Source organism: Otolemur garnettii, unplaced genomic scaffold, assembly GCF_000181295.1.
Source record: "Otolemur garnettii isolate 467f Iridium unplaced genomic scaffold, OtoGar3 scaffold00009, whole genome shotgun sequence".
NCBI lineage: Eukaryota > Metazoa > Chordata > Mammalia > Primates > Galagidae > Otolemur > Otolemur garnettii.
The window spans coordinates 6,992,018-7,014,531 of record NW_003852404.1 but is presented as its reverse complement, the minus strand read 5'-3'; the positions used below and the strand labels follow the sequence as shown (position 1 = coordinate 7,014,531).

The 22,514-nt window shown below is 53.1% G+C and overlaps 1 protein-coding gene across 5 annotated transcripts in view; it reads left to right on the top strand.

Annotated features, from left to right (window-relative positions):
- ARHGEF10L (Rho guanine nucleotide exchange factor 10 like) overlaps positions 1 to 22,329 on the top strand; it is a 102,177-nt gene extending 79,848 nt beyond the window's left edge. For 4 of the 5 annotated variants that reach the window (XM_003783856.3, XM_023509672.1, XM_023509671.1 and 1 more), the window contains 3 exons: positions 14,145 to 14,319; positions 19,963 to 20,085; positions 21,232 to 22,321. In XM_003783856.3, the coding sequence (XP_003783904.1) occupies positions 14,145 to 14,319; positions 19,963 to 20,085; positions 21,232 to 21,770 (837 nt within the window). In that variant the 3' untranslated portion in view covers positions 21,771 to 22,321. Of the gene's footprint in view, positions 1 to 14,144; positions 14,320 to 19,962; positions 20,086 to 21,231 lie in introns of all 5 variants that reach the window. The other variant, XM_003783857.3, reaches the window with a different exon arrangement.
- The last annotated feature ends 185 nt before the right edge of the window (positions 22,330 to 22,514 follow it).

Below are 22,514 nucleotides of genomic sequence, written 5' to 3'. Positions count from 1 at the left end.
GCTGGTCCCCACTCCAGGAGATATTTTGGCTGCACTCTGCCTGCTCATTCTCGGGACATGGCACTACTGGACCCAGCCCAGGGGCCAGAGAGACACCCACAGGGTGAAGGGGGACTTGCTGCCCCAGCATCCTGGCTTAATTGATCCCCTTTCTTTTGAGAGGAGCTGGAGCCACCTACTGCCATCCTAGCATTGGTTCCCCCTGGGGGCTTCCTTGCTCCCCCTCTGCCAGCCACTTCCCTCCAAAGGCCTATCACTTCCTGGGCCCTCTAAGAGGAGGGGTAGTGGGGAGAGCTGGATTTCCCAGCCTTTGGGAGGTCCCCCAACCAACTGGGGGACCATTTGGCATTAAGAAGGACATCTGTGACTCCTCAGCCTGCCTCCCCTCCCTAGCACCGCCCTTACTTCGGACCTAGGGGCCCTGAAAGTGTTCTGCTGACACCCTGGTATGGGGTCTGTCTCAGCCCTAGGAGGAGAACCATGGTGGAAAGGGGTACTCAACCCTGTGTGCTGGGTGCTTGTTTAAGGCAGCAGTGGGAGGAGCACAGGAGGCCCAGCCTGCCTATGGGGACCTCCAGGCTGCTGGAGAGACCCAGCCTACCCTTTGAGGGCCTCCCTAACTTAAATCCTTGTTGCTATTTTTGTCATTTATTTGGAAAATCAAGTTTCTCCCTTAGCATTGGTGTTGTCCGCGGGTGCAGGGCAGGGCATCTTCACTGCAGGCTGCTACCTTCTTGCTTCACTGGAGGAAGGCGACCCTCCTGCTAACAGCAGCCCTAGGAGCATGAGACAGCTGGCTGATGGGAAAGCTGGGGCTGAGTAGGCCCTGCCCGGCCCTCACCCATTTTTTCCCCTTGCTGGCCACAGTGCAGTCCTCCCCAGCCCCCTGCAGCTCTGCTCTGAGCCAACCATCCCTGGGGCCCATGGCTATCAGGCTCCAGTGCGAGGCTATGATGATTTAAGATTGGTTTTAGGACAGCTGCTCTTAAGAAAGAGATCAATATGTCCTTTCACTTGCCTGGTGCACCTGGGAAGGTCCCAAGAGGGCCACTGGCAGGGGGAGGCAGCATGAGGAATGGGTGTTTAGGGAGCCTGCACGGCAGGGCTAGAGGGAGCACATGCCCCCGGCTGCAGCTGGGAAATTGAGAAGTTCCTGTGTGCAGCGCAGTGCCCTCAGCCACCTTCAGCACACACAGTCATTCGGCACAGTGGCAAGGTGATTGCCGTGCATGTTTAATACAGTGTGTGCCTGCTGCCTAGAACAGAGGGGAAGCCGGCTCTGTCTTAGAGCTGGAAATGGCTCTGCCTGGCCGCTCCCAACAGCTGCCAGACCTGTTGCTGGGCCAACCAGCTTCTCACTTGCCATGGTGCCCACTGCACAGCCAGCCAGGCTTGCAGGAGCCGGCTGGAGACTGGGCAGCTATCACTCACTGTCTCACTGTGGTCGCCAGTGTGTGCTCAGGGCTCAGCAACAGCAGGGAGCAGAAAGCCCCGCTTCAGGGGAAGGACATTCCCTATTAGCAGCCAAGCTGCGGAACCTGCCCCAGGCTTGAGAAAACTCCTTTGGGGATTTGAGGCACTTAGGTCTGTTTGGCTTCCAAGCCAGAAGGTCCGGGAGTGTGTCTTAGACAGGTTGAGGATGTGGCTAGCGGAGTCCAGGCCTGCACATAAAGACTCAGAGTTAAACTAGGGGTTGTGTTAACTCTAAGGAGCGTTTCCTGATTCCTCTCATCCCGGGGAAGTAACAATAACCAGCAAATATCGAGTGCTTAAGACTCTTTTGGACCAGACATGGGTTTTACATTTTAGATGTGTGAATGTATTTTGTCCTCGAACCACGCTATGAGTGCTATTATCATTTCAACTTTGCAGATAAGGAAATGGGCACAGAGAGGTTAAGTAACTTGCCCAAGGTCACACAGCTGGAAAAGGCAGAGTCAGGAACTGAGCGTGGGCAGCCTAAGCCTTCATGACCCTAGTGGCTGCCGAGGTAGCAAAAGTCCCAGTCTCCTCTGGGCTACCTTGGCCACCTGTTGTCCTGTCCCTGTCACATGGCACTCTGGGGAGTCTCCATGTGTTTACAGCCTGCTTTTTATACCCACTTGTCTTCTGGGCAGAGGGCTGGACCTTGCTGGTCTTGGTTTCCCAGCATCTAGCTCATCTTTGGTTCTTACAGGTGCTGCCGTTTCCAGGCCCCCCTTGTAAGGAGCAGGATGAATGCAGATGAATGAAATTTGGTCTGAGCTCTTGGGGAGGTCAGAATCTGTGCAGAGAGACCGACCTGGGACCATCAGCTTCCACCTGGTGTAATAAGGCCTGGGAGGGGATGACTCCAGGCCTTGTGGGAACCAGAGGAGGGCGAGGGGTGTCAGACTCGGCTGAAGGTGGAATAGGAGCACGAGTGAGTTGTATGGCTAGGATCCCTGAACTAGGTTAGGCAGGGGAGCTGCTGTGTGACTGTGGGACAAAGGGAAGTGATGGTCCAGAGAGGAGAGCAGGATGTGCCGCTGTGCTGGGCACTGAGTGGCCACCTGGTCCCTGGGGCAGGGCCTCTGAACTGGGGCTCTTACTGTTTCTGAGGTCCAGCTGGTCCCTGCTTGGCCACCCCAACCTTGTCCATCTTGTTGTCCCCTGCAGAGCCTGCGCCTGCGTGTTTCTCTGGGTTTTCTGCTTGCCCACCAACTGCTTGTTCAGCTCCTTGATCCCAGCGGAGGCAGGAGCGAGGCCTGTTAAATAATAATGTCGCTCACCGGGGCCCGTGTCAACACTGCATCCTCCGCCTCCGTGATCTAGATCACACCGCCTTTAAAGTCTAATCCAGTCGTCTGGAGTTCATTTTAACCGATCGCTGGAGGGGGAAGCCGGCTGTGGGATGATTGTTGCATCTTAATTTAAAAAAAACTTATTGGGGACAGGCTGACAGCAGGCCTGCGGCGTGCGGGGTGTGAGTGCTCTGCAGGATGGGACGTTTGGGGCACTGGGGGAGGCTGCCCCCTGACATGTATGGGCTGGGGTCTCTACCACCCCAGCTCCTGGGAGGCAGGCAGTAGTGACAGGGTGGGGACAGGGTTGGGCTGTGAATGTGCATTATGCTGTTGGATCTCTGCAACTCTGTAGGAAGATTGGCCCATTTTACAGATGAGGAAGTGGATGGGATGCCAGGCTATTTGACTCCAGGTCTGTAGCCGTGCTGGCCCCTCCCTGGGCCATGGAGTGTGCTGAGTTCCTCCCCACCGCCCGGCCTTGCCTCTGTTGTTCTCTCTTCCTGGAGCACTGTTTTCATCCCCACGTGGCTTCTCCTCTGTCGCTCAGGTCTCCACTTAACTGCCACCTCCTCTGTTGAGGCCTCCCTGACCACCCTAGTGCCCCATCAAAAATCCGCCTTTATCGCCATCCAAGTGCTAATCATTTTATGAGATTTTTTCCTTTGATCGTTGGAATGTGAGCACTGTGAACATGGGGCCTCATTTGCCCTGCTCCCTGGTGCGTCCCAGGGCCAGGCGTGGCGTAGCCTCACTAGCCTCTGCAGGCTCCAGCGCGAGGCTGTTCATGGGGTGAGCATGTGGCGCACCCTTCTTCTTCCTGGTGAGGCCTCCGTGGGGCAGGCTACCAGGAGCTTGTGGGATTGTGAGATGTGGCCAGGTAGTAAGATGTTCTTTCCTGGCTGAAAGCTGAAAATCTGGGCTGGGGCTGGGAAAGTGTCCCGGTGGATCTGTGCCTTAGAGGAAGGAGGCAGGGAGGCCACCTCCGGAGAATGTGGGAGGGGCTTGTGTAAAGGGCTGGGTGGCGTCTCACACTGATGCAGGCATGCCCCTGTCTTCCTAGTCTGCTGGACTGCTAGGACAGGCCCCGTCCCTGCATCTACCCCACCCCATCCTGGAGGAGTGCCTGTGGCAACACCCCGTCCTCTGCAAGCAGATTGTGAGACAGCCTGGTGCAGCTGCAGAAACACAGGCCTAGGCCCTGCCTGGACAGCGCCAGAACTCAGAGTGTGTAATGCCAGTGCTTGGACGCCAGACCAAGCCTCCCAGGGTGATGGAGGGGCAGCCCTTCTCTCATCAGAAGGTAGTTCCTCACCCTCAGCTTCTATCACACGTGCAACCAATTCATGCCTCGTGACCTCTTGACGAATAGCTATGCGCTGATGCTGTCGTCTTGGGCCTGATTATGGGATTAACCACAGGGAAGCATTGTAGGGCAGGACTGGGCCCAGCTGGCTCTTGTTCCCGTCACATCCCTGGTGCCCGAGACTAGGCCTGACATGTAGTAGTTGCTCAGTCAGGGGTCTTTGAGGCCAGAGGGCAGCCCTTAGGGAGGTGGACTCAGTTTGGTGTTTTCCCTCAGATTTTGGTAGGGGTGGGCAGCACAGTTGACAGAGGACTTGATTTTAATAAGTTTCAGGGCACAAAGGTGCTTCCCAAAGCACATGCTGTCAGTCCCATCCTGCACCTGACTGGTGCCTCCAGTCATTGCCACGGCTGGACGCTGGTACCAGCACTAATGCTTTTGGTCACCAAGCATGAAACAGAAGAAACTTCTCTGGGCTCCTGGACACCAGCCACCCCTCAATTTCCTTGGCCTCCCCCTACCCACATGCAGCGCCTTCCCCACCCTTAATTTTCATGTTTAGTGCCCAAACTTAGTTTGCATGTATTAGCTGTTGTAAATCTATCACACCAGTGTGACGAGGCATGAATAATGCATCACTGGGCTGTATTAGTTTTCTGTCTCCTATCTTATTTATGACACGAAACGGGTGGGAATTTGCAAAAGCGAAAACTGGCGCGGGGCTTCCTGGGTAATGGTATGCAAATTGGCGTGAGGGCGAAAAGATGCACCGAGCCCTCGTGGTGCCCGGGAACTGGGAGTGGAAGCGCCTGGCATCTGGGCCACCACCGGAGTGTGCGGGGTCACAGGTCATGTCACTCTGCAGATTCGGCTCTGTTCAGCAGTTTTGTCTTAATTTTTTTTTAATGCGTGTGTCATTGTTGTTGTCATCCTGTTATGTTTTTAAATTAAGAGTTGGCAAGGCAAACTCGAGAAATCAATTTTCTAAAGATTGTGGCGACTTCCCAGGAGCCTCTGACAGGAACAAGTTCACAAGGGGGGAGGCAAGCATTTTCCAGCAGCAGGAAGGCTTGAGGTTAGATGTTCAGAAGAACTACCTTTCAGAAAGCTTGTGAAGGATAGGAGGTGGGGTGGGCTTGGGGGTGTGTGGAGGAGTCAGAAATAAGTCAGGTGGGTACAGACCCTGCCTGGGGCCAGGGATCACCAGGGGACATCTCAGAGGACATCTATGGGGCAGTAGACAGAGGGGCAGACCCCTCTCTGCTCACCTGAGCTTAGATCTTTCCTATGTCTAATATTTGATTTGCCCCCACTGGGAGATTTAGGTTAAAGAAAGAATTGCATGCTTTTTTTAAAGAGTTTGGAGCTGCTGGCTCAGGGAGCAGGCCCTGACCTGGAAGGCACAGGGACAGACCTGAAGGAGAAAAAGGAACCAGGAGAGGAAAGGCAGAGAATTGGCACTGGGGGTGATGCAGGGGCAGTCCTGTCCTCCTGGGCCTGCCCCTAGTCTAGGCTGTCAGCAGCCTCCCAGCCTCCTGTCTCGGTCTCCAGTCCTGGCCTTCTCTTTGAGGGGCTCTTCTGTGTCCCTCTCCCTGGAATGCTCACCTGGAGGCAGTCTCTACAGGACACATTCCTGGCTGTCCCTGCAGGCCTTGTCTGAGTGGGCTTGGATGGTGGTCCATGTGGCCCAGGAGCTAGCCTGGCTGGATTTGTGCCCTGGCTCTACCACTGATGGCCTCAGCTTCCCCACCTGTAAAATGAGATAATTATAGAACTCACCCCAAAAGTAACAGCTCTATGCAGATACAACTCCCAGCACCATGCCTGGAGGGAGGAATCACAGAGTAAGCGCTAGCTGTTGTTTTATTGTGGTCACAGGACTTGCCCAGGATGCGGGGGGTGGGGTGGGGGCGTGGGGATTACAACCCACTAGATGGTACAGCTGAGAACTCATGGTGCTCCTGGCTCCACAGCCCCTGCCTGGTGCCACGTCCTGTGCCTTGTACCGGGCCCTGTGGTCTATTGTGTCTTGTGGATGTGCACGCCTGTGCCACCCTCCCTTGGGGTTGCAGATTACTCATAAGCAGGGACGGTGTCTTGTTCCCTCTGTGTTGTCTTGCAGTCTAAGTGCAGACATTGGCTTGACTTCTGTTTCTACTCTGCTTGCTTCTCACCCAGATCTTCCCTTCTGCCTGGCTCTGAGCATCCAGGGCTCGGGGCTACCTGGAATAGGGGCTGGGGATCTGCAACCACTCATGGTGTTCACACAGTCACTGGGCCTGTGGGGCTAGTGGTGGGGCTGCTGGTTCCCTGAAGTGCCTAGGGAGAGAAAGGAGTGAGAAGCTCAGGGATCCTTCCTTCCTTCCTCATGGGGGGCCTAGAGGGATTCCATGAGATGCTAACAGATACCTGACCCCCTCTCTACGGCCGTGCGGGTTCCCTGGAGTGTCTGGGGCAGGGGCAGGCCCAGGCCTGGCACTCACTTGTACAAGGCAAGGCCGCAGCAGCTGCCAACGGCAAGACTTGGTGCTTGGTGGCCCCAGGTGGCTCTGTCGAGCCCCAGGTGGCCAGCGGCCTAGCCCTCCTTCCTAGGGTATGGATGCTGGAAAGGAAACGCTAGACTGGCTCTCATAATTGAATACAACAAAAGGAGATTAAACAGGACTAATGAGGACAGCATCAGTGCACCACACTTGGAGATGCTTTTTATATCCTACTTTCTTCTCAATAGTCAGAGCACTGGTGGGTTTTAGTTTAGTTTAGTTTTTAAAGGCAAAATGTTGGCACAGCCTTGACAGGGTGTTCTCTCTACCATGGTGCTTCCCGTATGCCTTGTCTGGGTTGCTGTTGGGGTGATGGGATGGCTGACCCCGACATCCGTGCCCAGTTTCTTGTGTGCTTAAGTAATAAGCAGGCCCCAGTGTGTGGGAAATTTGAACTTTTGGTTGGGGCCGAGAGTGGTTTATAGCCCGTTTTGAGAATTGGCAAAGAAAGGTTGATCTTCTTTCCAGAAAAATGCCTGACACCGAATTTTTGCTCAATCAATTTCAAAATGGATTATTAAAAGGAAGGGATGGCAGTGGCATCCCTTGAACCCTTGAACTCTGTCCCTCCTGGGCTTCCACAATAGCCCAGAGCTAGGAGAGTCCAACATCCAGTGATAGCTCCTCCCTGATGCTTCACAGATGGGTAAACTGAGGCCCAGAAACATTAGCTGTCTTGCTGGGAAGATGTGGAGGATGACACTGCACTTTAATTCTCCCTGGGAAGTGCAGCAGGAAGAGCAGACTTGCTTTGGGCACACGACCCAGGGGGGAGCATTGGGGCATCACGCAGAGCCTGCAGGAAGCCCTGGCCTGGCAGTAGGTGTGGGCGTTGGAGTCCCATATGGTGATCAGCCATCTGGTTTGCCCAGGACTGAGGCATTTTCCAGGGTTTGCTGAGCAAACTGGGACAAATTGGCCACCCTAGGTTTGAATCTGGCTTCCTCTCATTTCCTAAGCAGTACAAATTCAGGAACATCCTTTAGCCTCTCAATTTGCTTCCTCAGCTGTGAAGTGTTGATAAGAATGAGATAGATAAGGAAAGAGAAGGGCAGTGTTGTGCTAATTGCCTTGCTAAGAAGACTTATCTGCACACACAGTGCGGCAGCCCAGAGCAGTCATGACCCTGGGTCGCAGCTCCCAGCCCATCCCCTTGATGGCAGAGTGACCCTGCAAGGGTTATTTCGTGAAGCTTTGGTGTCCTATCTGTTGGATGAGGATGGGATGGATGGTGGTGCCCACTTCCCAGATTCCTGTGGGGATTAAAGGGAGGAAACCTGGGGTGCCTCCCAGGGCCAGCTTGGTGGTGGTGACGGGCAGGGAGTGGGTAGCACAAGCCCCTTCACCTCCACATCCTGCTCTGGCCGGCATGAGAGTCTCTCTGAGACCCTTGAAGGGCAGGATATGAACTTGAAATGTTGGAGGCAGGGAAAAGGCACATGTTCCTGCTCTGTCCTGGCCGGCTGGGTGCCCTGGGCTCATTCCTTCTTGCATGAAGTCTCTGTGAAGGTGTGATTCTGTGACCACAGCACCCAGCGTGGGGCTGGAAAGGCCTGGGGCACAGTGGGTGCCTGGAAGTCGAAGCCCTGCCAGCCTCCTAGAGCTCCCAGCCCCTGAGGGCACCCAGTGGGGGCTGCCTCCCAGCTCCTTGGCCACCTAGCAGCTCTAATGACTTTGAGTGCTGAGCGGCTCACCCTGGGAATTTATGGAAACTATGCATAGAAGTGTCACCTGGAGGCACATAAATATTGTAGGACTGCAGGTTGCGCTGTGTCAGCACTATTTGGAACAGTATCACTCACCTGAAACCCTCTGTGTGGGTGCCTGCTATGGGCGGCTGGGAGGCGGCAGCGAGGGGCTGCCGTGTGAGGGCAGGACACCCCCCCCCCCCCAAGACCAGCCCAGCTTGCTGGTGTGTGTGGAGCACTCAAGGTAGACCAGCACTCTCCCTTGGTCGTCACTGAGCTCTGTGGGTGCACTCTCTTTCTGTCCCCATTTACAGAGGAGAGGGGATGAGTCACTGCAGACCAGGGGAAGCTGGGGGAGGCAGACCTGACCCTCCTCACCTTCAGCTGTCACCTTTTTAAAAAAGAATTAACTTTGCTTTTCCCCCTATAACTTTTTGGAAAAATTTCAAACAGAAGAGGTGAAAGAATAATATAACGAACACGCAGATACTCTCCACCTATTTAACCAACTGGAAACATTCAGCTGTAACCTTCCGCCGTGTTATACACATCCGTAGACACACGTACACCCAGGTTTTAGAAAGTCAGTTGCAGGCATCATTACCCTTCACCCCCTCAACACTTTGGCGCGTCTCTCCTGTGTAGCTGCAATGGCCTGTCACACCCAGGAATTTAATGTAAAGGCGCCGTGATCACTGACACACCTCCCACGTGCGTGTTTTCCTGGTTGTCCCTGAAATAGTTTCCAAGCTGCAGCCCTCACCCCATCAGGAGCCAGCCTTAGCGGGGATCCCAGGCTTCCTTTGGGGGTCACGTCTCTTTGGTCTCCTTTTAATCCAGAGTAATCCCTCTGCTTTTTTCTTTTCTGTTTTCACAATCCTGACTTTGTTGAGAACAATGTAGAACTGCCTGTTTGTTTCCTCCGACTGGTGCTGCAGAGGGAAGCTCTGTGGCACCTGCCTAGCTGATGGCCATGTTAGGGCTCCTGCCGGGTGTCGGTTCCCTTTGTAATTACTAAGTCACCTGTGGGTGGTTTTTGGAGCCCGAATATGCTGTTCCTTGGCAAACTTTGACCCACAGGTTTTAGCATGCAGGGATGGCCCTTTGGTGACCCCCCAAGTATGACTGGGGAATTCTGTCCCTTCTGCATTCCTGGCCTCCTCCCCACCTTTTACCATCACTACGAATTCCTACAGTTCCGTGCGCTAATATCAGGACCACCACTATTATTTTTTGTTGCTAACAATTGTCTCAAATTTGGCAAACAGGGGCTCCCTCACGCTGGTTCCTGGGTCCTTTGGCCCCTTCCCCCTTTTCTTGATCCTGTTTTGGGTTTCAGCCTTCTGAGAAGTTCTGACCATTTCTCCAGGATGCCCTAGCTAGTTCCCTCTCATAGGGAATGGTCATTAAAATCAAGAGGTGGGTGTGCACTGCTCCCGGGGTGTCATCACCCCCAGGATGATGGGGCCAGAGCCAGGAGAAAACCCTCAAGTTCATTCTGATACCTCTAATTAAAATCTAAGATCCTGGAAGCTCCACCCTAGCTGCTCTCACTCCCTACTTGACTCTCCTCTGTCTGAAAACCCCGGTCCCCAGTAATATCAGTGTATCTTAGCTACACCACATGCTTTCGGAATCACTGTACCCATCCCGCTGCCTCCAAGCCTGCCCAGTAAGTTCAGGGCTTCCTGGCAGATCATTTTGCCCTTCAGCAAGGACGGATGGTGGGGAGAGCATATAGTCAGGGTGCTGTGATCTCGAGCTGCTTGTAGGGATTCTTTCCTATGTGGGTGTGACCATGTTCCAATAAAGCTTAATTTACCAAAACCTGCACAGGCTGATGTAGCCTGAGGGGCATTGCTTGCAGACAGTCTGGTAGGTGATCCTGATAGAGCAGTTTCTGGGGCCGGGTAACTAGCTATGCCTGAATCACAGAGGCTGAGAGGACCTTCCTGGTGGCAGGTGGGCAGATAAACTTAGAAGGGAAGGCAGCCCCCCCCGCCGGGCCTTCCAGACTGGCCAGGGATGAGGGGGCCAGTCCAGAGGTGAGAAACAGGAAACGATGGCCTGGGATTGGGGCAGCAGGTGGGTAGCATTTCACCCCAGCCTGCTTGGGAGGGGAACAGAGCTGGGTGGGCTAATAGCCTCCCCTAGCAATGAACTCTGAGCCTCTCTCTGAGTAAGCAAACACCCTGTGTTTGGAAAACGGCTGTCAGCACCAAGCCCAGTGGGCAGCGAGGGCTGGGCCCCGCTGCTGGCTGCCCTCACCCTGAGTTGCTGGCTCAGTCCCTCCATTCTGTCTGGGACCTGTGGTGCTGGCATGTCTCTGATTCCACCTGCTCCTGCCCTGTGGCCTAGGAGGCTCAGCCAGGACTCCAGGCTCCTGGAGTGAGGAGGGGTCACAGACCAGTGGCCAGGAGCCCAAAGGCCTGGTACCAAGGCTGAGCTGATCTGTTGTTCTTCCTGTAGATCCCTGCTCTTTCCCCTCCTGCCTTGCCCCTTTGGGATTGGCAGGTTTGCACAAGCCTTCTGCAAAGCCCTCTGGGCCTGGAGAAAGACGTGTTCTGCCACTGGAGAAATGAGCCTGGATTTCCACTGCCGACTTCTGTTTTAATTAGATTCTGACAGAAGCACGCAGGGCTGGCTGGCTGGCTGCAGATTCAGGTGCAGCTTTGCATGGTCCCAAGCCTCTGGGTTTCAGCGCATTCTGCTTTTTTGGAGGCAGGAAATGCTTTTGACCTTTCCTGGGGAGTGGGGCGGGAGGAGGCTGACTGCACAGGTATGAGTGTGCAGACCCCTCTCTTGGGGGTGCATGTTTGTGCATTCATGAGCAAAGAGTTGCATTCCGTGTTTTGGAGGAGTCTGCAGACAGGAGTGAGGGCTCCCCTTACCATCTTACTGGCTGTCCATCTGCCCATCTGCCTGCCCACACAAGGTTGGCCCTGAGGGGAGCCCCCTCGGCCTTAGTACTGGCATCTGTGATTGGGGTTGATGGTGCCTCAGCTGGCTTCTCCCAGTAGGGCTTCTTGGGAGATTTCTCTTTTGAACCCCGGGTGTTCCTCCTTCCTCCAGGGTTCCTCCTGTGGGCTGGGTCAGCAAAACAACAAACCACCCCGCAGGGTTCCTCGAAGGAGGAGAGAACCGAAAGCAGCACTGCCAGGGCTGTGGGCGGCGATAGGGGGGAAAGCCCGGAGAGCAGGACACACTGTCTCCCCTCTTTGTTTCTTCCCCTGCTACTTCCCTCCTGTCTCGTAGCTCAGCCATTGCAGACTGGCTCAGAAAAAAGCAGTTTCCTTGGACAGCTCACAGTTGTGCCCTCCTGGGCCCTGCGTTCTGATCAGGCACGAGCACCAAGCTCATCAGCTTTGCCCCCCTCTGGAGAGCCCCCCACTCCCCACCCCACCAATCTTTTCTTTATCTCAGTGGGAAACCTCTGAGTGATCTGAGCCAGGATGGAGTTGGGGCTGAGGCCAGGGCTGGAGTCCTATTCTCACGTCTAACCTTGGCCTTCCAGGCAGGACCAGGAATCCACCCTCCTGCCACGTAATTGTCCGCCTGCGCTTATTTAAAAGTAAGACAGATCATATACTTACCACCTCACGTTTCTCCAGCACGTGACTAAAATATGAACTCTTTACCACAGATTCAAAGGCAGCCTGGCGTAGTCTGGCCCTGCCCGCCTTCCTGCCTATCTCATCTATGAGCCCCTCCTACACTGAGCTTCAGCTTGCTTCTCATTCCTGCCTCAGGGCCTTTGCACTTGCCCTCTGCCTGGAGTGCTCTCTCTGTATCCCCAATGAGGGCTGTTCCCTCATTTTATGTCTTTGACTAATGCCACTTCCTAGAGAGACTTGCCCTGACCACCCAGTCTTAATGGATCTCAATATTTTTTTCTGTGCAGTAGTTATCATATTTGAATCGATCTTTATTTGTTTTAATTGTCTCCTGCACTGGGAATATCTGTTTCATGAGTAAGCCTGGGGTCTTCTCATGTATTCTGAGCACTTAGACCCATGCCAGGCCCACAGTAAAGACTTCTGAACATCTGTTGAATGAGTGAGACCTTGCTAGTTGCCAGGCTCTCTCCACCCAGGTTCCTATAATTCTCATGACAAAGTCTACTTATAAATGGGGAAACTGAGGCCCAGGCCTGTGAAGCTGCCAAGGAAATCAGATTTAATAGTAGATCTGATTCTAAATAAACATTCCATCCAATATTGTTGGGCTTCTACTGAAGACTTATTCTTTACAGAAAACTGGAAAAGAGGAAAATCAATAATCCTCAGTGGGCAGGCTTCTCTCCCTTGCTCATCTACTTCCCCCAATTTTGGATATAGGTTTTAAAAAAATTTTTTTTGCACTTAGTATAGCATTTGTATTTTTCTATGTTCATCATACAGTACCATGTTTCCCCGAAAATAAGACCTACCCAAAAAATAAGCCCTAGCAGGATTTCTATGCATTTGTTAAATATAAGCCCTACCCCAATAATAAGACCTAGTGATGGGCGTAGCTATGCAGCATATCTGCATAACCACGCCCTGCATTTCAGTGCAGAGCAGTAAGGAAGACTGGAATACCTTTTATCTGCCACAGCTCCTTTCTCCCAGAAATTCGCACTTGCATGGGTGCGCATGTGGTAACCTCGGTCGCAGGCACCTTATTGCACACTTGCTAACGGCTAGGGAAAAGGTGTTCTCGCATCACTAGCGCCAGCCCCACCAACAAGATTGGCTCCCCCGTCAGGTTCCAGAAGAAGATGACTTAACTATATTTGAATAAATGTAGATTGTTGTATTATACTTAATAAAAATAAGACATCCCCTGAAAATAAGCCCTAGTGTGTCTTCTTGAGAAAAAATAAATTTAAGACAGTATCTTATTTTCAGGGAAACATGGTATCTGTAAACATGACTTTCAGTGGATGTGGGATAGTCTGACAAACCTGACCACCCCCAGAAGTTTGGCATTTAGGTTGTTTCTAGTTCAGTGTGCTCGAGCTGGTCTTTATCTGAGTAATACCTGAGTGTTATAGATAGAGTTTGAGTGTTCATCCATTCATTCCTTGGCCAAATTCTGTTGTGCACTGGGTCCTGTTTAACCCAGAAGGGATACTGTCTTGGAGCTGTCCTTGGAGCTCATAGTTCAGTGTGGATGATGGCTAAGTAGAGCCACATATGGTGTAGTTTCCCTGGGTTAGACAGCAGACCCTGGCACTCAGCAGTGGGCAATCCATGGGGGGTTGGAGGAACAGGAAAGTCGCGCTGATACAGAGTCTTCAGCTGCGGAAGCAGGACAGTGGGTGACGCGTGTTGTGGACACGTCATGGTGAGGGCAAAGGTGAGGCTTTGGCCAGAATACGAACCAAGCCCAGGTTTTGATGGGAACAGTAAGGCAGGCGTGGGAGCAGAGCTGGGGGCTCAAGTTAGCTGGACTTTCCCCAGCAGGGGGTGGGAAGCCTGACCATTTGTATCTTCTCTTAAAAAATTAAGGTGCTTTTGTTTGTTTGTTTTAAGATCAAGATTATACATATGCGGCAAGGAAAAAAAAATCAACTAGCATGGAATGGTTTATCCCAGAAGGCCTTTCCCTCTCTCCATCCAAGACCGCTTTTTAGAACAAAATACTTCCCACCTGGTCTGTTTTTAATCCACCCAGCACATTCCTTGAGACTCTGATTAGTTAGTTTTGTGGTTTCCTGAGTTGTTAGTTTTTGGATGTTCTGGGTTAGCTTGTGCCCTTGAAGAAGGTGAAAACAGCTGACCCAGCATGGGGAGTGGGGGCCTGGTGGGGGCTCTGCTGGCAGCTCTGGACCAGCCCCAACCCCCCTCCCTCCGTACCACAGCAAAGCTTCGAGGCGCAGCAGGACGAGGCAGTGAGTGTGACGCACATGGTGAAGGCGGGCAGCGGCGTCTGGATGGCCTTCTCCTCTGGCTCCTCCATCCGCCTCTTCCACACCGAGACCCTGGAGCATCTGCAGGAGATCAACATTGCCACCAGGACCACCTTCCTCCTGCCAGGTGAGCTGCCAGGGAGAGGGAGGGCCTGACGTTCACGGAGTCCCTTCCCGGCCAGGTGGTGGTGCACTGCGGACAACCCATTCCCCAGCCCTCTTGGCAGCCTTTGATCAGCCTTGAAAGCAGGCACCGAGAGGGAGGACCAGGTAAACTGATGTCTAGGAGGTTTAATAACTGGCCTGCTGTCACACTGCTGAAAGGACAGGGCCAGGGGAGACCACAGGCTCTGGTCACAGTGTTCTCACATTGCTGTGCAGCCTTGTGTGATTTCTTCACTTTCCTGGTCCTCCGTGTCTCCACCTACGCGACAAGGGGCTGAGATCTGAAGCAGCTTGGCCATGCCGTAGACCAGATTAGAGTCGGAATTCCAATGGGAATATGGGTCTCCTGCCTTCCAGGTCTGACTGGGAGCAAATGGAGAATTTCTCTGACCCTCTGTCCCTGACTGGTATGGCACGAGTGAGCGTCACATGAGATGGTGGCAGCACAGCGCTCAGAGCCCCTGGCTCGAGTCAGTTTTAGTCTGTGATGGTGACATTTACTCTCCACTCTGGCCATCAGAGCAGACAGAATGACCTCTTGCCTCGCCAGACCTCCTGGGGCTGAACCTTACGTGTAGGTCTGAGTGTTGGCTAGGGGCCCTGGGTGTGGGGCTTCCCGAATATTCTTCCTTTCCCCAACCTGACCTCCCTCATCAGCAGCACTGAGGACTTCAGGCCCTACCAGGCAAGGTCTTCCTGGGACCCCTCAGACCTGAGAGTGGCTCCCCACGTTCCGTGCTGAGGATGGGGCAGCTTCAGATCTGCCCTGCCTTGTGTCTTTGCGGAGGGATAACAAAGTAGAGTTCTTACATTCTTCATTAGAGATATTTTAAAAAGGCTTTTAAGTGTTTTTTTTCCTTCCCCCACACTACCAAATGAAATAATTGCATAATTAGTAATAAATTTGTTCTTCCTCTAAATGTGGATTTTTTAGGGTGTGTTAAAAATTTATCACGCTTCCTTCCCCTGACCCCTTTCTTCCACTCACGCACCCGACTGGTATTAATGCATTTTTTTAACCTAAACTCCCTCCTCCTTTTAACTAGACAGGTCATTAATAAAATGTTCTCCGAGAGCCTAAGCTTTTTAAAGTTGTATATCTCCAGATAGATGGCTTGGGTGAGTGGAGCGCCGCTGCATTAAGTCTCTGTGATAAAATATTTATTCACCATTAGAATTTTTTTTTCTTTCGGACTGTTTGTGAAGTGTCTTGCTCTTTCCTTCAGGCAGAGTGGGGAGGAGGAAGGGCCCCGGAATGAGGTCTGCAGATGAAGTCATTTCTCAATTCCGGCATCTGTTTTGGTCTCACGCTTGCCTTCCTTTCATTTGTTGGGTTTCCGCTGTCCCGTGGGGCCTGAGAGGATGCAGGGCACCGGGAAATGGTCTCCTGCTGGCCTCAAGGCCCCAGGGGAACTGGAAAGGCAGGTGAGGCGTATGGGGTGAAAGATTCGCCTCTGTTCCCTCTCGGCTTGATCATTTGTGTCGGTTTATGGCTCTCATAGAGCTGATCTTAATACATTAGAGTCTAGGACCTTTTAATAATCATAATTCTAATAGCCTCCTTTTATTGATTGTATACTGTGGGCTAAGTGCTGTGCTCAAGTGTGTATGTATATGTATGTATATCTGTATATATTCAATATTTCTAATAATCATAAAACTGAGCAAGGCATTGATGGATGAAAGTGGCTTGTTCAGATGTTCTGTTTCCATCTATCCACCCATCTATCCATCCTCTCATCCACCCACCCACCCACCCACCCATCCATCCATCCATCCATCCACTCATCCACCCATCCATCCATCTATTCACTCATCTATTCATCCATCCATCCATCTATTCAGTCATCTATCCATCCATCCATCCATCTATTCACTCATCTATCCATCCATCCATCCACTTATCCATCCATCCATCTATCCACTCATCCATCCATCCATCCATCCATCCACCCATCCATCCGTCCACTCATCCATCTATCCATCTATCCACTCATCCATCCACCCATCCATCTATCCATCCTCTCATCCACCCGTCCACCCACCCACCCATCCATCTACCCACCCATCAGTTCATGTACTCACAGATACTTTTCGTGTCTACCATGAGCCAAGTACTTGGCCGGGAGTCACAGATGAGCTGCTGCCCTCAGGAAGCTTATGTTTAGGAAGGTACACAATCAATAAATAAGAGCAAAATGAGGCCATTACTGCCCTTCACCAGTGCCAAGAAGAGAAGGCAGGTGGTGAGGTAGGGAGCTCCCAGCCTGAGCCTCTATGCTAGGTGACTCCAGAAGGGTTGAGGGGGACATTGATGGGCTGGAAGCTGTCATTATATTGTCAGAGCCCCGAACCTTCGTTTCCTAACTGATTCAGGTGTGGAAAATAGTCCAGCTCTATGGGTGCCCAGGTGCTGGAGTCAGGTCTCCAAGACACTAGTTGGGTTTTCCCAGTGTGGGTTGCTTTTCTACATGGAACCAACACTACAAATGTGACTTTTGACCTTGCATCACATTGAGGGACTCGTATCCCACCCCCTGCCTGATAGCCCCACTTGGACTGTCTAGTCGGGACCTCTGGGCTCTAGCTGCAAAGCTTGCTCCTTTTCTGTCTCAGGTGACAGCAGGACTGTGCACCAGTTGCCCGAGGCAAAGAAACCTCAGCTTTGTCCCGGGCTCCTTCCCTCCTCTCCCCTTCTCTCCTCTCCTCTCCCCTCCTCTCCGCCTCCATCTGCAGTAGATCTGTCTTCCCCTTTCACAGCACCTCTCCCATAGCTTGGCCTCTCCCCCCAGATCTTCTCCTACACCAGCGCTCCACTGAGATCCAGTTACATCACTTCCCAGCTTAGACCTCCAGGTAGCTTTTTACTGCAGTCAGAGTGTCAAGCCCCAGGCCCTGCCCTGACCCATCCCCTCTCCTGACCTCCCCCCGGTCCTCTTGAGTTTTCTTCCTGTCCCTGTGCTGCACTGGCTTACAGACTGGATAAACTCATTCTTGTCACAGGGCCTTTGCACATGCTGTCTCCCGGGCCTTGGCTCAGGTCTCAGTGTGGCCGCTGCCTCTTTGTCGCCTGGATTTCACAGGCTCACACCTGCCTCCCATCCTTCTGGGAAGCAGAATGAGGCATGAAAACTCGGGAGTTTTTCCATCCTCTGCCCCGCATTTACATTCTGTGTTTCCATTTTCACTTCCTGTTTCCCATCTCTAGGACTGTACCATCTAACACACTAGCCATTCTTAAAATTAAAGAAAATTAAAAATTCAGTCTCCCAGTCCACTAGCTACATTTCAGTGCCTGATAGCCAGTGACTAATGGCTACCGAATTGGACAGCATGGTAGAGAGCATTTCCATCTTTGCAGAAGGTTCCAGAACGCTGCTCTTCAGGGGAGGGAACTTGTGTGTATGGTTCTAGGTGTGCCTCCAGCACCGGGTATGGAGTCTGGCAAAGAGGAGGCATCTGGAGGGTAAAGGGATTTGTGACGGGATGGCATCCTTTGTTAGATGATGCTGTGCGTACCCCAAGATGACAACCTTCCTTTTAGGGTGAGGGAACTACACCATTTTCCTTTGAGAAAATGAGAAGTACGTCTGAGAATGGAACCAAAGTAATTTTCTCAAGAGCAGAGAGGCAATGGAGGCTCTGGGTTGTAGGAGGCAGCAGACCTCAGCTCACCTCCCCCCTGTAGGCACCAGCTGGGGGGCCTCTTTGAACCTTAATATTCTCACCTGAAAAATGGGGACAGCATCCATATCTTGCATATGTCCCAGCTGCTACGAGGCTTTGTCAGATCACAGCAGGTACACCAGAGCTCTGCAACCCCCAAAGCAGTATTTCTTGTGGGGTAGCCTGTGGACCAGTAGCATTGGTGTCACCTGGAACATCCTAAAATGTAGTCTTTCCTTGGGGTCTGTGTGGTCAACCCTCCCCCTGATACTGATGCAAACCTCACTCAGAATATATCCTGGCATTGTGATTGCCGTGTTATGTGGCATAAAGTTGAATTTCCTTTGAGGGAAATTAAACTCCTCTCACTGGGCAGAGGACTCATGCAAGAAAGAGATAGCCGTATGGGAAGGCAGGAGCCAGGTGAAGCCTGTGGGAGCTGTGTGTGACAAGGGAGGGGGTCTGTCCCTGAGCCAGCACCTGTACTCTGTTCCCTGCGCCTCTCTGCCCTCTGAGGCAGGCCTCCTGCCCCAGCTCCAGGCCCCCAGCGCTACACCCAATGGGCAGCGACAGTGACAGCAGATAGCACCATTCTTCATGTCACGTGCCAGGCATAGGGTTAATTATTTTACATTCATCAACTTACCCACCTCTCTGGAAATAATACAGTCACGTGTCACTTAACAGCAGGAAGACGTCTGAGAGATGCACTGTTAGGCCGTGTCGTGGTTATGCAAACATTGTAGAGTGTACTAACATAGACCTAGATGGTGCAGCCTGTTGTCCCGAGGCTACAAACCTGTTCAACATGTCACTGTACTGAATACTGTAGGCGATTGGAAGACAACAGTAAGTATTTGTGGATCTGAACAAATCTAAACACAGAAGAGGTGAATGAAGAGCACGGCACTATGATCTTACAGGCCCAGCCTTGCACATCAAGTTCACTGTTGACCAAAACATTATGTGGCAGGTGACTGTGTAGTCATCATCCCCTCTTATAAGTGAGGGTTAGAACTGGCTCCAGGTCACGGAGCTAGAAAGTGGCAGATGCAGGGTTTGAACCCAGCACCTGACTGGAGGGTTCTTGGCCACCGTGCTGGGCAGCCCTCACTGTGTATCCCTTTGTGAGGAGTAGGGGGACCTGCTGTCCTCCCTGACATTGCCATTCTTGCTAAAAGTGACAGCACCAAGGGATAGTCAAAGAAGAAGTTATCTGGACTGACACCCAGAACATGCTAATTCCCGCCAGTGAGTGGTCTGGTTCCCCCTGGGGCCTGGGGCCTGCAGACTGTGCTGTGCCCTCACCGTAAGAAGTGCCTACCTAGGAAAGCCCAAGCTGGAAAGGGTGCTGCTCAAGGGGCTGCAAGGGACCACCAGCTCACGCCCCTCCTCAGGCCCCACCCTGGCCCCTGGCCACGCATCCTGGGTGCACCCACGCGTGCTGCACCCTCACCAGTTGGAAACGTGCACCTTCCTCGGCTCTACTTCCCAGCTGAGTGGTTGTGTCCCTGGGATGGGCTGCCCATGGCTGGCCCTTTGTGCCAGAGAAGCTGGCTACTGTGTGTTGAAAGCTCACGGGCTAGGCACTGGGTACTGTGGTGCCATCACACAATATTCTTGTGGCAGCCCCACTTTGCACAGGAGGAGTCAGGCTAAATAGGGGAGCTCTGAGCTGGGGGCTCCAGGGGCCAGGCTCCAGCCAGGTCAGCTAAACCAGTAGCATTGGTGTCACTTGCAGTGTTCTGAAATGCAGCCTCTCCTTGAGGTCTAGGGGGTCAACCCTCCATTAAGACAGCGTCTTAACTACAACATTGTCCGGCTTCTTGCTTGTCTCAGGGCAGGGCTCAGACCATTCCACGCCCTCACACTGTGGTGGCATCCAGAGCCCGCTGCCACCCCCAGGGAGGGTGCTACTTACCTGCCTCTCTCTCTGCAGGCCAGAAGCACTTGTGTGTCACTAGCCTCCTGATCTGTCATGGTCTGCTCTGGGTGGGCACTGACCAGGGTGTCATCGTCCTGCTGCCTGTGCCCCGACTGGAGGGCATCCCCAAGATCACAGGTGAGCTTTGGGGGGCTGGTTTTGGCAGGGGTCTGGGGTCAGCTGCAGATGGCCACCCCAGCATGGCAGGGGGGTGAATTTTGTCCAGGTGTCCCTCTCCTCTCTGGTGGCACAGTGGAACTAAAGCATGTTAGTCCCACAGTCTCCTATCTTCCTTATTAGTCTCAATTTCCTAATCTGGCATATGGGCATAATATTGGCTTGACGATTAGCTGAGATACCTGACTAATGGCAGAAGCTCTGCTGGGCCTCCTCTGTTCCCTCCCATAGCAGTTTCAAGATGTCCAGGCTTTTGGGGTCCATGCGCACATGTGTTCGCATAGATCAGAGGAAGGTCTGCTCTGACCTGCACCACTCGGGCCCAGGAGGGCAGGGGAAGCACTGGGAAGGGAGGGCCTCTGAGGTTTGGACACCTGGAGCCGTGGACGCCTCTTGGTGTCTGTCCTGAGACAACAAAGTTGTCTCTTTCAGCAGAGAGCAGGGCAAGAGGAATGTGAAGCCTTAGAGGTGTAACTGCCTCACTCCGATCTTGAGCCCCTCTGCAAAAGAAGAGTCACTTCTGCATTCCCAGATTTTCCACTTTCATGAGTTCATCAAATAAGGGTGTTTATGAAGGGCCCGTCTCTAGGCTGGACCCTGGGACACAAGAACGAGTGGAGGAGAAGCCCTGCCCTCAAAGAGCAGATGGTCTCCTGGGGCAGTTGGAGTCAGCAGGTGCTATGTTGGAGGTGCTCCAAGACCTGGGGGGCACAGAGACAGGGCAAGCCGCTCTCCATAGTGAATTCAAGAGGGGTTTGCTGTGAGGAGCTTGAGCTGGACCTCAGAGGAAGAGCTGCAGGCTCAGGTAGATGGGAAAGGCTTTCTAGATGGAGGCAACGGCTTGGAGACATAGGAAATTCTCAGGGAATTTCATACCAGGGTTCCCCCAAGTGGTGGATGAGGTCACTGCTGTTCTACCCACTCCCCCTAGAAAGTAGACATGAGGCATGGCATACCAGCTAGAACTATGACCTTTGGGGAGATGCCTGAAGATTACAGCTACCAAAAAGCTCCCCACCCAGAAAGTTCTCCAGGAGAGATGTGTGGGCACCTCCATTAATGCTCTGGGCCTTTGGGCCCCCTCTTCCCTTGCCCCATTTCCTGCAGGGAAAGGCATGGTCTCACTCAACGGTCACTGCGGGCCTGTGTCCTTCCTGGCTGTGGCGACCAGCATCTTGGCTCCCGACATCCTGCGGAGCGACCAGGAGGAGGCCGAAGGGTCTCGGGCCGAGGAGGACAAGCAGGACGGGCAGACTCACGAGCCAGCACCCGCACCTGACAGCCACATGGGCCGAGAGCTGACCCGGAAGAAGGGCGTCCTCCTGCAGTACCGCCTGCGCTCCACAGCCCACCTCCCGGGGCTGCTGCTGTCCATGCGGGAGCCGGCATCCGCCGATGGCTCAGCTCTGGAGCACAGCGAGGAGGACGGCTCCATTTATGAGATGGCTGATGACCCTGACGTCTGGGTGCGCAGCCGGCCCTGTGCCCGCGACGCTCACCGCAAGGAGATCTGCTCCATGGCCATCATCTCTGGCGGGCAAGGCTACCGTAACTTTGGCAGCCCCTCGGGCAGCAGTGGGAGGCCGGCCCCGTGTGGGGAGACGGACAGCACCCTCCTGATCTGGCAGGTGCCCTTGATGCTATAGCACTTTCCCCACGCCTGAGGGCTCAGCTGCAGGCCTGACCGAGGCCACTCCAGGCTCTCAGCTTGGTCCCCCACGGAGTGCTGGCAAGAATCGCCCTCCAGGGACCTGCGTGGGACGTGTGGACAGGCCCTGATTCTCCAGAAAAGACTTTGGCAGGGTGAAGGAAAAAAAAAAAACAGAAACCTCTTCTTTTAAAAGAATATTTTTTGTCCAGAGTGTTTTGGGGAGGAGTTTTAGGGTTGGGAGAGAGGGAAGACACATCTGGAGGAAATGGCCTTTGTTTTAAAAGCAAAAAACAAACAAACAAAACACACAAAACCTCACAACTGCCTGGCAAGCCCAGGGCCACTTGTTCAGGCTCACTCAGGGCTCCCAGGCAGCCACGCGCCCCTCCTGGCAGGGTGAGTGCGTGTGAGCGTGTGTGAGTGTGTGGGCTGGTGTGTGAATATATATAAATACGTATATATGGTGTACATTATATGTGTATAAATAAAGTCTGTACATATTGGAACTCTGGGAGATGCTGGAATAAATGGTGAGTGTTACATGGATACTTGGATTGAGGCCTCGTTTCTCTGAGATATGAGGGGGAAGAGGCAGAGAGAGCAGATGTAGGTAGATAGGGGCTGTTTGGGGACCACAAGCCGCTCTGGCATCAGCAGATCCAAGCTCGGGACCAGGGCAGAGCTGCCGCAGGAACAGGCTCAGAACAGCCCTGTCCTATCCAGTCCCCGTTTGCCACAG